This window comes from Gallinula chloropus (genome assembly GCF_964237585.1).
Source record: "Gallinula chloropus genome assembly, chromosome: Z".
Lineage (NCBI taxonomy): Eukaryota > Metazoa > Chordata > Aves > Gruiformes > Rallidae > Gallinula > Gallinula chloropus.
This window is the reverse complement of record NC_140089.1, coordinates 40,818,884-40,832,632: the sequence shown is the minus strand read 5'-3', so window position 1 is coordinate 40,832,632 and position 13,749 is coordinate 40,818,884. Positions and strand designations below refer to the sequence as shown.

At 45.8% G+C, this 13,749-nt stretch overlaps 1 protein-coding gene across 1 annotated transcript; it reads left to right on the top strand.

Moving 5' to 3' along the window:
• Positions 1 to 398: 398 nt before the first annotated feature.
• Positions 399 to 5,930, top strand: ENTREP1 (endosomal transmembrane epsin interactor 1; the record flags this gene model as incomplete). The annotated part of the gene is given in 6 exon segments (XM_084278409.1): positions 399 to 567; positions 3,847 to 3,885; positions 3,888 to 4,047; positions 4,049 to 4,137; positions 5,724 to 5,821; positions 5,823 to 5,930. Coding segments are annotated over 6 exon segments (663 nt in total).
• Positions 5,931 to 13,749: the final 7,819 nt, after the last annotated feature.

Sequence of the window (13,749 nt, the reverse complement as noted above, 5' to 3'; positions counted from 1 at the left end):
TTTTCTCTCCAAGAAAGAGGTAGCTCCCTTCTCCCTGATCAGATAGTTTAAGGTGAGGTTTACACGTTTGCTGCTGCAGTTGTGTGAGGCTGAACAGGGTCTCTGCAAATGTTTAAGCACTGGCTTTAGACCAGTGCAACTGGTGAGTGTGAGCACAGGCACACAAACAAGCACCTCTAGACTTCATGTCCAACCATTACAGTTTTGCCAGGGAAGAGTGGAACAAAAATTAATTGGTAATAATCTCTAACAATACCATAGTTGTTTCTTCACCTTTAACTGATTCTGGTTATGCGTGTGAAGAAGTTCTTGAGTCTTCCAGCAGAGAGAGCCTTGCGCCTTCAAATGCGAGCCTGGTGCCCGGTGAGCCTCCAGTCCCCTACAGAAATGGTCTAGAGATGGCCCTGCTCTGTACTGCTGAGTGCTTCAAGGTGACTTCCCCTCCTCCGTCAGTGCCTACGCAGCAAGTCCTTGAAAGCACATTTGCCAGAAGGTTAGTACCTCGCACCCAGTACCTGCAGAAATCAGCTACCCTCTCCCAAAAGATTACCGACATTGCAGTGAAAAGTCTGTGCTTTGCCAGATGTCCTCCCCCCAGCACCTTTGTCTTGCTGGTCTTTAGCCTTTCACATCTAGGAATATGGTCTGTTGCAGGCGTGGCTGGTTCGAGGAGGAAGGAGGGATGGTGTAAGAGGAGGAGGAGGGAGCATACAGGATTTCTCAGTATATTCCTAATCTAAAAGCTTGCACTAGCAGTTGTCAAAGTGCAACATTTAAAGCAAAAGTAGCTTGGGTATTTGGTATTAACTATTTGCACAGCTTTTCTCACTCCTCATAGCATCAAAAAACCCCAAAACTCAGTACAAAAAACCCACAGTGGAGAGACAATTAACTCTGTCAGAACTGCTTAAGTGTCAGTGATTTAATTCAGTTGCTGTAGAAAAACTGCTGGTACGGCTGCAGAGTCTGTTAAAAATCTACTTGTCAAGTGCCCTGCACTTTTTACTGGAGGATACTGGAGTCCCCATAGTAGCTGCTGACGCATATTAGCACTCAAACTGTAATCAGGGAAGGGACATGTTTGAAACAACCATTTATTTTGAATATTGGGGGCCACCACACAGAATACTGTCTCTGTGTGGTGTTTTGACCCTGGCTGGAGGGCAGACACCCACCAAAGCTATTCTATCACTCCCCTTTTCAGCTGAAAAGGGGAGCAAATATAAATTGAGAGGCTCAGGAGTCGAGATAAGGACAGAGGGAGATCATTCAGCAATCAGTGTCATGGGCAAAACAGACTCAACACAGAATAAAGGGAAGAAAGCTCTCTAATTGCTGACACTGCCCTGCACACCCAATGACACCAGTTGGGTAATGAGAAGCGTGGCCAGATCTTAAAGCACCTCCCCCCCTTAGTAGACTCCCTGCTTAGCTGACTTCACTTTAGTCAAGATTTCGCTCCCTTCTTCCTCCCCACTGTGGCACAGGGAGGGGCAGGGACTGGGGTCAGTTCCTCACAAGTTGTTTTCCTTCTTAGCCTGGGAGAGGGTGGGAGGATATTCCTTACCCTGCTACAGTGCAGGATCCCACCCACGGGAGACAGTCCTCCTTGAACTTCTCAAACATGAATAGGGGGTTTCAGCTCCTCACCAGCTGCCCCAGCGTGGGCCACTGCCATGGGGTGTACTCAGAAATCATAAGAGTGTCTCGCAGGCCCAGACTGCTCCAACTTGTCCCCACAGAGTCACAAGTCCCCCCCATCCCTCCACCCTCCCCAGAAAACCAGCTCCAGCGTGGGTCTCTCTCACTGTCTGTCTCTCTCCACGGGCTGCAGGTGCAGGCAGAGGCTTGCTCCAACATGGATCACAGCATCTCCTGTATGTCTCCACCTGCTCCAGCTTGGGGCCTCTCCACAGGCTGATGGGGCGTCTTTCTCTCCTGCACTTGGGGCACATCCTTCCCCCCCCATCCCCCTTCAGTGGCCTTGGTGTCTGCACAGCTTCTTACCTCTTCTCACTCCCTTCTCTGGGGGCAAAAGCAGCTGCTTGAGTGTTTTTTCCTCTTAAATGGGATTCCCAGAGGTGCTGTGACCGTCACTGATGGGCTCGGTCTTGGTCAGCAACAACTCCAGCCTTGAGCTGGCTGGCGTTTGCTCTCTTGGGGCTGCAGAGAGCTTCTGGCTGCTTCTTGCAGAAGCCACCCCTGCAGCTCCCCCTCCTCCACCAGAACCCAGCCATGCAAAACTACAGCCCTCTGTTACATCATGTGTTTTTTCTCTTCCACCAAAAGCACCCCAGAAAATCTGCTGTGGAAGCAACACTTACATGGCACAGAGCCTACCCATCGCTGTGAGAGCAGAGTGGAGTGTTGCTGCTGTAGGGAGACTCCATCATTCAGGAGCATGTGGGTGCTTTAGGCTTGGTGCAACCGAGGTTAGGCCTGTTCAGCACTGGGGCTGAGAGTGAAATACCTGAGGGCTGCAGAAAGGGAACTCAGCTGCAACAGAAGGATGGATGTTGCTTTGAGTTAGTTTGTGTTTTTCTTGCTGTAAGGTTTTGGATCTCCTCCTAGTATTGCTGTGTTTGGCATACAACCGACACTAAAGTGCTTCTTGCACAACCTGTAGGTGGTCTTACTTTTTTTTTTTTTAACAGGGTCAAAAATTGATGATTGCTATTTAGTCCAAAGGCGGTGGATTTTTATTTGAATTAAAGGCAATGGAATTGCTTCCCTGCTGCCCCTTGTTAATTCTTTGCAAGGTATTTTTGAATGTTTGGCTTTTTTCATTAAAATTCAATTTTATAGGATTGCTAACTTCCAGCTTGACAAGCAGTTGTTTTCAAGTACTTTGTAACTAGTCCTTTTAATTGGTAATTACTGAAAGTTATAAAAAGTTTAGGACAGACCCTAAAAGCGTTCAAGCTTTGCTCTTCTGTCCCTCTGCTCTGCTCTGGTGAGACCCCACCTGGAATACTGCATCTAGCTTTGGGGCCCCAGGACAAGAAAAACATGGACCTGTTGGGGTGAGTCCAGAGGAGGGCCACAAAGATGATCAGAGGGCTGGAGCTCTCATAAGGACAGACAGAGAGAGTTGGGCTTGTTCAGCCTGGAGAAGAGAAGGCTCAGGGGAGACCTTACTGCAGCCTTCCAGTATGTGAAGGGGCCTGCAGGAAAGCTGGAGAGGGGCTGTTTACAAGGGCATGGAGTGATAGGACAGGGGGTAATGAGTTTAAACTAAAAGAAGTTAGATTTAGAGTAGATGTGAAGAAGAAATTCTTCCCTGTGAGGGCGGTGAGGCCCTGGCACAGGTTGTCCAGAGCAGCTGTGGCTGCCCCCTCCCTGGCAGTGTTCAAGGCCAGGTTGGATGGGGCTTTGGGCAACCTGGTCTAGTGAGGGGTGTCCCTGCCCATGGCAGGGGGTTAGGAATTGGGTGATCTTTGAGGTCCCTTCCATCTCAGTCCATTGTAGGATTCTATGATTAACCTGCTTTGTATGCTAACATTGTCACTCAACACTCCTGTCAGTCTACTCAGAAGAGAAGCGAAAGTGAAGGGAACCAATGTACACAAAACAACAAGCAGCTGTCCCAGAAAGGTCCCTCTGAACTTGGCACATACCCGCTCAGTTGTAGCTGTGTACTGTTTTATAGGCATCTTCTCTGGTGTAAATCCAACAGAGTGAGCCTTGCGTGCTGCCCTGACCATGCCTGACTGCTACGCTCTAGGCGGTTAAACCATGCGCGGCCTTGTCACTCAGTCAGGATTGTAATCTCAGGGGACACCTGATGAACAGCACTGTGAACAAAGTAGGTTGGTTGCTTTGTTTGATCTCTGTCTTCATGGGCAGTGCTCGCCTGTGAAGCTGCGATGCAGACTGAAGTAAAACCACAACCCTGTGGAAGAGTTTGAGAGCAAGAGCTTTGAGGGGAAGGCCCCGATCTTCGACAGACAACAATTTTGACACATCCCCTAAAGAGTTTGTGGCGTGGATCCTGGAGCAATCCTCCTGCTGCATGAGCCTTGCCATACACAAGTTGGTGGAAAATGCTGTCTGTTTTAAGATCAGATGAGAAACTGCAAAAGCTATCACCAGTGCCATCTTCCCTGACCATGCAGCTTTATTCCTTGTATTTATCAGGTGATGTGATGGGGTGGTACCAGCAAGCTTTGGTTTGGTAGAGTAAGTTTATATTTGCCATTCTGCTTTCTGTGATAAAGTTTTTGGACCCACTTAGCTTCCTTCAGCACCTGGTTTTATTCAGGGTGTGCAAGAGGCTTTGAAGTCTCTTGCTCCTCCAGCCTCAGAATACATGGGTGTTTAAAGGCTGACGGAGATGGCCTTTGGTGGTAGAATCATGAACTGTAGATGACATGACAGTGCTTTATATTGAGCATGGCAGGGGTTAGGCAAGAGGTGTGACAAAGCATTTACTGTTACACACTGGAAGGAATGGAGGCTGACAAGGATGTTTCTATGTAAACCCACTTTTTCTCAGTTGGCAACTTTTTCTCAATTGGCTCCCAGACAAAAACAAGCAGCGTAGGTGAGAGGAACCTGGGGGTTCTGGAGGGCAGCAGGATGACCATGAGTCAGCAATGTGCCCTCATGGCTAAGAAGGCCAGTGGCATCCTGGGGTGTATTAGAAGGGGGGTGGTTAGTAGGTCAAGAGAGGTCCTTCTCCCCCTCTGCTCTGCCCTGCCCTGATGAGACCACACCTGGAATGTTGTGTCCAGTTCTGGGCCCCTCAGTTCAAGAAGGACATAGAACTCCTTGAAAGAGTCCAGCACAGGGCCACCAAGGTGATTAAGGGCGTGGAACATCTTCCTTATGAGGAGAGACTGAGGGAGCTGGGCCTCTTTAGGTTGGAGAAGACTGAGGGGTGACCTTATTAATATTTATAAATATGTAAAGGGTGAGAGTCAGGAGGATGGAGCCAGGCTCTTCTCAGTGATGGCCAGTGATAGGTCAAGGGGCAAGGGGTGCAAGCTGGAGCATAGGAAGTTCCATGTGAATCTAAGGAGAAACTTTTTCACTGTGAGGCTGACAGAGCACTGGAACAGGCTGCCCAGAGAGGCTGTGGAGTCTCTTTCTCTGGAGACATTCAAAACCCACCTGGGTGTGTTCCTGTACTATTTTGTCTAGGTGATCCTGCTCTGGCAGGGGGGTTGGACTATATGATCTTTGGAGGTCCCTTTCAATCCCTAATGCTCTGTGATTCTGGGATCAATGGAATGAATATTCAGAAGTTTCAGACATTACCAACTTCATTAAACGAACATTTTGGTAGCTTACAGACAATTTGGAGAGATGGGCTGATTCATGCATGGTACAAGTGATTTGCTGTGACTACTGGTTTTGGTTTGAGTTCTCATGCAAAACACACCAAAGAATTTAATGTAGGTTCTGGAAATAAAATGAGATTTCCCACAGCAGCCTGGAGGCAACAAAAAGTCTCAACAAGTTTGACAAACAGCTGAAAAAAGAATTCTTTATGAGAATTTTATTAATTGCATTGGGCTGAAGCGGGGGCAGGGAGGGGGTGAGGGCAGAAAAGACAAAACTCACTCGTTTTCCCAATTGGGATTGCTTTTCCCCTGCCTCCTTGAGAAGTAGCAATTTTAGTCTTGCTAGCTTCTTGCTAGCTGGGTAAGGAACTGTTTTAATGGAACAAGAACCTGAAAAGAAGTCTAATATACTTTTTTTTAAATTAAGTTTTTTACAAGTGATGCCACCTGCCTGGCAAGGGATGTCATTGAATGCCCGTGTGCTGCCTTTCCCAGGACATCCTGGACTGCTACACCTGGAGAGCTGTGGTGAAACCGTGTACTTTCACTACAGGTGAAGATCAGGTAGCGGAGTGGAGGATCCAGAGAGCAGAACACAAACGGCCCCACAGTTGTATTGGCATTGTCAGGGAAATTGTACTTTGATCAGGTTTCTGCCTGTCTTTGAGATGGTTCCTGTCAGTCCCCAGTAGAGAACTTCTGTCAGACACACAGGCTGCATGGGAAACATAAGCTCTGACAAGCAGGGTGAGAAGTGTTTCCACAGCAATTGTTTTGTTGTTGTTTGCGTGCTCACGTCAGAGTCCTGAGGGGAAGTTTGTGCTACAAAGCCTGTTAAGGAGACTGTGAGCTGCCCTTTATTGGGCTGCTTGGGTGCACCAGTCTGTTGGTGAAACAGTACCTCTCTGGTCTGTCACCACTTTGAATGGGTTTTTTTAACTCAACTTAGAGGACAGAATGGCTCTGTGCCGTGGTGTCCTGGTTCTGACCAGGCTGAGTTACCTCCCCAGGCAGCCAGCACAGGGGAGCTGAGCCGCCCCGAGCTGTTCCCATACCACCTGACATCACTCCCTCATAAAAGGGGCTGTTTGGGGAGGGGTGCTTCTGGGTGTCTCCAGGGCAGTATGAGTGTGGCTGGGGTGTTGGCTTGGTCCTAGTGTTGTGCAGTGCTCTGTGATCATTGGGTTGGTAAGGTGCTCTGCGTTATCACTGAGTATGAGTGTAATTGGCTGTTACTGTTCCCCTTTCAGAATGATTTTGTCAGTAGCCTGTCCGTATCCCAACCCAGGAGGCTCTGTCTGTTTCTTCTCTGGGAGCGAGCGAGCAGCCTGTGCTGCTCAACCACTGTTGGGGCTGAACCTCCACACATGGTTTACCAGGGAGTGGCATGGACAGGTAATGGACGTGTGTGCTTCCTGTCACCTTGGAGAACAGGGCTGGTGTTCATTTGGTGGCTGTTACTGCAGCTCCACTGATTATTTTTTTTAATTTTTCTAAAAATTAATTTTTTTTTCTGGCATGTAGCAATTTACTTAGTAGAGGTGCTCATTATGTGCCAGCTGACATCTCTGCTGGAAGCATGTACTCAGCCATTTCAAATCCTCAGCAGGTGTTTAGGTGACGACCAAACTTTTTTTGGCAATCTTAACCACTACGCCCTGGCAACCCATGAGCTGACACTCTCTGGCTAATAAAAAGAATGCACATTACAGCTGGTCCAAGCTGTTGGCTGCAGACAGTTTGTTGGACTCTGTTCTACAGGCATGCTGTTATTAGGGTTATTTCCAGAGGTTGGCAATTTAATTTGCCCTCTGCTTCTCAGCAAGACGGCCAAATATTCCTGCTGCTATTTGAATGCTAAAGCTTCATTAAAAATTATTAAACAGTTTTCCCACTGACCCCCCCCCCCCAAAAAAAAGAAAAATCTTTAAAAATTACTTTAATTAAACTTGTTCAGAAGTTGAAACTATACAGCATGGTTTGAGTCACTAAAGATGGTAACTTCAATAAAATAAAATGCTTATCTGTAGACTGGAATTGGTATTTTATAGGTAGGGTATTGAGTCTGCTACAGCACTGCCATATTCCTACGTTTTACTCAGAAGTATAAGCTGAGGGGTTTTGTCTTGGAGAAGAAAGAAGAGACCAGAGGAGAAGATAAAAAATAAAATATATGTGCAGCATCATCAACTTTCCTGAAAAGGAAAAGAAGGGAATAATAATGATCAAAGGCTATACAAGTGAGGAACAGCACTATTGCTCAGCAAGTGAAGCCAATGCCTTGCTAGTTCCTGAGCTCTGTGTGTGTGTGTGTATGTATGTATATGTATATATATAAAACTGACATCATATGATATGAAATATCCCTGTGGCCAGTTTGGGTCACCTGTCCCGGCTGGGTGCCCCCCACCTTCTCCATAGGAGGGCAGTGTGAGGAACTGAGAAGTCCCTGATGGCTGGGCAACTACATCAGTGTGTCATCAACATTGTTTTCATCCCAAACATAGTCCAAAACAGCTCCTGGGAAGAAAATTAGCTGTATCCCAGCCAAAACCAGGACACAGGCCCATGCCCAGGGTGTACTGTGTATAACCGGTCTCACTTCATGCGGAGAACACACAACCTTTGGCATGTCCAGCTTCGGGATGGCCCTGAGCTGTACAGCCTGAGTTGTGTGGTTCAGTGACAAACTGCATTGTGTATCACCAGCTTTGTGCATTTTGCTATGAAGCCCTGTTTTTGCTATTTCTCTCTCCCTTTGCTGTCCCAGTAACCTGTTCTTACCCCAACCCACGAGGTCTGTGTTTGTCTTTCCTCTCCTTTTTTTCCTTTTTCCTCCCTCCCCCTTTTTTTTCCTGTGCTGTGTGGTGCTCAGCTGCCAGCTGGGGCTAAACCATGGGAGACTCTCACCCAATGGCAAAGCCACCAGGTCAGAGCCATGGCAACTTAGTGGGTGAGAGGCTGCCCTCTTGGCCCCAGACCTAATTCTAAAACCAGGGGTGCAAAATTCAGTGCAACCTGTCATGCTGTCTCTCTTCCCACTGCTTCCAGGGCCACAGATCCTGAATTGCCAAGGTTTTATAGAATCACAGAATGTGTAAGGTTGGAAGGGACCTTTAAAGATCATCTAGTCCAACCCCCCTGCAGTAAGCGGGGACACCTTTAACTAGATCAGGTCACTCAGAGCCCCATCAAGCCTGACCTTGAGTATCTCCAGGGATGGGGCCTCCACCACCTCTCTGGGAAACCTGTTCCAGTGATCTACCACCCTCATATTGAAGAACTTTTTCCTAATATCCCACCTAAATCTCCCCTTTTTCAGTTTCAAACTGTTACCCCTTGTCCTAATGCTACATGCCGTTGTGAACAGTTCTTCCTCAGCATATGCATCTCATCCACAGAAATCCACAGAAGCCACAGAAGAGGCTGAATGGGATGGAAAGGCAGAGCAGATATAGAATGTGACAGGGTAAAGATGGTATAGAGAAGCATCAGTGAATAAGCAGTAAGCAGGCACTTATCATTTAAGTGGAAGAAAAATGGTACCTGTTTTCAGTTTACTTCTCTGAAAGCCAATTGTCTGTTTCCCCTGTTCCCCCTACCCATGTTCACATGTGCACACAGACTATCAGGAATTGCAGGGTGGTGGAAATGTCAGCCAGTGGCTTAGGATTCAGAAAGGCATTGTTCTGCCATCTTAATTTGTTCATAAACAAAATCACCCAGTGGGGAAATTTCCACACAAAATTGCTGCTATGAAAGCGTGAGCATTAGCATGAATTATGGATGCGTCGCCTGGCTGAGCTGGAATATAAACATTTAAAATAGACTTTAGGTTTCAAGGGAGGGGAGACTTCTGGGAAAGCAGTCGGGCCAGGTGGTCAGTGGCAGAAAAAATGAGGGTCTCCAGAAACCTTGCACAGGAGAAGGGAAATGAAAAGCTCCCCTCCAGAGCATTTTACAGAAATAGTGAGGATTGACATTTACAGCCGTGACCAGCCTCTTTCAGAATGAGCCACAAGTCCCTTCCCCTGCGGCATCTCTCTGAATTGACATGCTGTTAACACTCCTTCCTCTCCCAAGGATGGCTGCTGCCCACCTTCAGAAAACCCGCCCCTTTGTACACAATTCTGTTTGCTAAATGTGTGTGTTCTCACACGTTATTCCTGTATGCCAAGCGCATCACTACCTAACAGCTTCTCTAATGAGCTACGACTGTCGCTAGCAACCCGCAGTCACAGTCCACTGCGGAGGCCACGGAGATCACCACTCAGTGGCTGCCGTGCTGCTGTAAAGCCAGGAAGAAAATCTACCAGGATGCACATCCACAATTTAGGCATTTCAGGTGCCGCCTTATCTTATTCTCCTGCCCCTGAAGCTCAGTACTCCGTGCAGATACGGGGCACAGTTATACACTGGTCTTCTGAAAGCAGCAGTCAAAAGCAGCATCAAAGAACCTTGCAAATTATGGGGACTGTGGTCTAGATTAAAAGCTCCCGTCATAAAACGCAGATCTTCAGATCCAAAGCAGGCTTTCAGTAAAAAGTGGTGTTCAGAGTTCTAGAACCATCCTTCATAAAAGAAGGTTGTTAATTTGCAAACTGCAATTAAAACACAAGCTGTCTGGAAGAAGCGCTCTTTTGCCTTGGTGACCTCCTCACTTCATGGCAGGACATTGTTCTGGCCCTTACTGGCAGAACCACAACTCCAAAGCCTGTTCTGTGCACCAGGAGATGCTGCTTTGTTACCAGCCCAGGAGGACATGAGCTCAGACTCTGTAAATTCTCATTTAAAATGCTATTAAAGAGCTAATGCTATAAAGAAAGATGGTATCGTAGCTAATTCTATATCCCTCCAGAGACTGGGAACCCCAAGTTGTGAAACATCAAACAGACCTGTCACCAGGCTGCACGAAGTTGTGCAGATCCCATCTATGCGAGGGTTGCTGTTTTGGCAATCTGAGCTATTACAAGATTTTTCTTGGAAGAGAACTACTCCATACATCGCTTCTACCCTCAAACAAAAAGGTCTGATGACCAGACGAGGTCTGGATCCAAACCCTTAAAGCCCTTGAAGTGAGGACAAGGAGAAAGTTCTCAGTGAAGAGAACAAAGCAGTCACGGCGACCTCGGACGCACTGAAAAGCCTGCAGCGCCCCAGCTGAAGACCTGCTCCCTTGCTGCCTTTTCCTGTTTGACTTGCACATACCATCGTGATTTTCAGAACCTCTCATTACACAAATAGGGGTTTTTTATCCTTAGCTCAGGCAGTCCCAGGATTTATTCCAAGGACAGGTGTCTTCCAACTCTACTTTTCCTTTATTCAAATCGCATCAGGTCTTTAAGAATAAACCACGTTGGTGACCTCTGAAGAAAAACAGTAGTTTTGGAAATGACAGGAACTGTGTAAAGAATTTTTTAGCAAGGCCTCATTTATGAAAAAAAGTGTATTTGAAGTTATTTAGACAGTGAAATATTTTTTTCTGTCACATGAAAGGCATCTTGAAATAGCATAAATTTGGAAGATTCAACCATGGTAACTTTTCACATGGTAAAACCTGGGACGCAATCTTGAGTGAGGAATCAGCCTGACTGAGGGGCATCAGTGTCATTAATTACCTAAAAATAAGCTGTTTTAAAAAATGAAGTCACTAGCAGCAGTTGAGATCTGCAGAAACACCTAACAGCATCACTCTGGACTAAATGGGAGAAGAGAGGCTCAGACACTTTCCAAGCATTCACGCATTCAGTACTGGCAAGCCAGCCCTGGGGCAGTACGAGCAAACTCTCAGCCTTATCTGAGGTATTTTTGTTTTGTATTTTATTGTTGCAAGTCTTACAGACATTAGCGTTCTGTTAAATAAAGGAATGTAGCACGGTAAATACGTCACAACAAAACAGCTGGCCTGAACCTCCCCCCTCCCCCAACCACAGAGCCCACTCCTTTCCCCACCCGCGCCCTCCCCCCACCCAAAAATCAAACCACTGCAGCTTCGTTACAGAGGTCAGAGACCTGTGGCAAAAAACATCAGAGGAATTACATTCAGTAGATGTGCAGTATCAACATTCCAGGCTCACATATATTTATATATATATTTATATTTATATATAGAGATCATTAAATGTTTACAAAGAACAATATTGTTACAAATACAATACTATACTTCTCCCAACGCTTTACAATAATTTCTATTCACCCTCTTTACAGAACAATAGTACAACTTCATAGTCTAGGTACTGCGCTAAATATATACAAGAGATCTCAACCACATTGCTGTCTTCAGAAATACATTTCATTTAGAAAACAAGGAAAGCGAGCAAAACTGGAAATCCCCATTAAGTTTCAAATTCAAAACAAACGTGTGAAACTTGCCAATAAAAAAAATATATGGGATGTTTCATCCTTAATGTAAACACTGAAGAGTTACTTAGACTGTATGAAGCAGCAAGGATGAAAAAGAATTCAGGTCCATCACTGAAGGAGGAATGTAAACTAGCAGTTTGTTCCTTTGAATCTGTTTAAAAAATCACGTATGTATCTAACAAACTGCTGCCACAGCCTAGAGAGCTTTCCCTTCTTTCCCTTTGGAGCTCCTTTTCCTTGGAACTCTTTCCCTTTACAAAGCAAGGAAGTGTGCACACATCAGGGACCTCCCACTTCAGGAATCTTATGTGCATGCTGTCATAGGAAAAACTGAGATCTTTTTCTGCTAGACTGATTCTGTGAGCATTCGCTTGCGTGACGTCAAGCACCTATTTTCCCACGAGCTGTTCAACAACTCAAGTGCCAGCGACCCCACGGAATCTTGGCTGCAAGATACTTCAAAGAAACTGTTGCTTTTCATCCCAAAGTACACCTGCAGGTTCAGGCCTTCATCACCTCCCAGTGAAGTAAGTTAAAGATCCCCATCACAAGAGTTGGACAGAACAACAGAAATAAGTGAAGCTGAGGGTGTAAACATAGCAGGAACCAGAAGCATGATAACCGTGTCTTCAAGAGTTCGCTGAGTTTCCTCAGGCAACTTATGGAAAGGCTGCACTGCATATAATCTTCTAAATTGTACATGGTTATATATCGTATTTACATATATTACTATATATATGGAAAGCTCTGGAAGAAAGTTCAAATGATCATAAAACAGATGTCTACAGTTAAACGATATACTCACAATTCATTCACTATCTAGTTGCATCAGTCAGGTAGCAGAGGCGAGTACTAACCCGGAATACTAACACCGCTCTCTTGTGCAATCTGCTATTCCAGAGATTGGGATTAAATCATATAACAGCAAGAACCGCAGTAAAATCAAGTCATTACACATTAAATCTCAACACAAAACATATTCACTTACTACAACAGTTTACTTCATTATCTCCCTTAAATATTTACCGCCCGCCGACAGACAAAGGCTCGTCCTCATTGCCCAGTGGCCCTCAGCTGTCTTTGCGCCACCGGTGTGTACGCGCGGACAGGCAGGCGCCTCCGCGCCCGCGTATCTCTGTAGTAATGCCTACAGCCACCGGGCCGCAGGCAACGCCTAGGTTGCTCAGCCCACTGCTCCTCCGTCACGCCGGAGGAGGCGAAACAAGAGCGGGAGCGGAGCGTGGCTCTGCGCGGCCCGCTCCTGTTTTCACCCCACTGAGCCTTCCTACTGCAGCAACGCACCGCAGCTCTTCTCCAAGAGAAATCGGCGTGTCAGCCTGGACTAGGCGCACGGTTCAGTTTCAGCTTAAACACCAGTGTACAGTTCTGGTATCACAGAGAATGGAGAATTTTCTTCTCACGAGGAAGAAAAGCCATTGCCTTTTTTTTTTTTTCTTCTTTTTTTTTTTTTCCTTTTTGGTTTTTTTTTGTTTGTTTGTTTTGCTATTTTTTTAATCACTCTCAAAGAAAAGCCCAACCCAACCCCTTTTTCTCATGTTGTCTCTAGCATGCAAGTTAGACGCCAGTCACATCCTAGATTTCATACATCCCCCTACAGTTAGTCATCTTCATACAAGTGCATATAGTACACACATATCTCCTTTAGGTGTCATACATACAGAAAAAAAATTAAAATCACAAGTTAAATAATATAACAAAATAAATAAGTTTATTCCCACCTCATCCCTTCCACTGTTATCTATATTGTGAACTAAAAAGAAAGTCAATAAAATTAGACAGGTCTTTGGACAAAAATAGATGTTAAAACTGGCTCAGAGAACAAAGTTACTTAGAATAGTCTGCAGATCTCTTATATTCAAACTTCATAAATAGCAAGCACAAATTTAAAAATGTCTATATACACTGGTGCACATGGCTGTGTGCACCAAATTCAGAATTAAGACCCTAGAAAAAGTGTAGCTATTCAGGAAAGCCCCTCACTATTTTTCTTGTAGATATTTAAAGATCATCCCCTATCATTTAGCTTCTAAAATAGGCAAGGGACTATAAAAGACATGGTGCATTTAAAAACAAAGTAGAA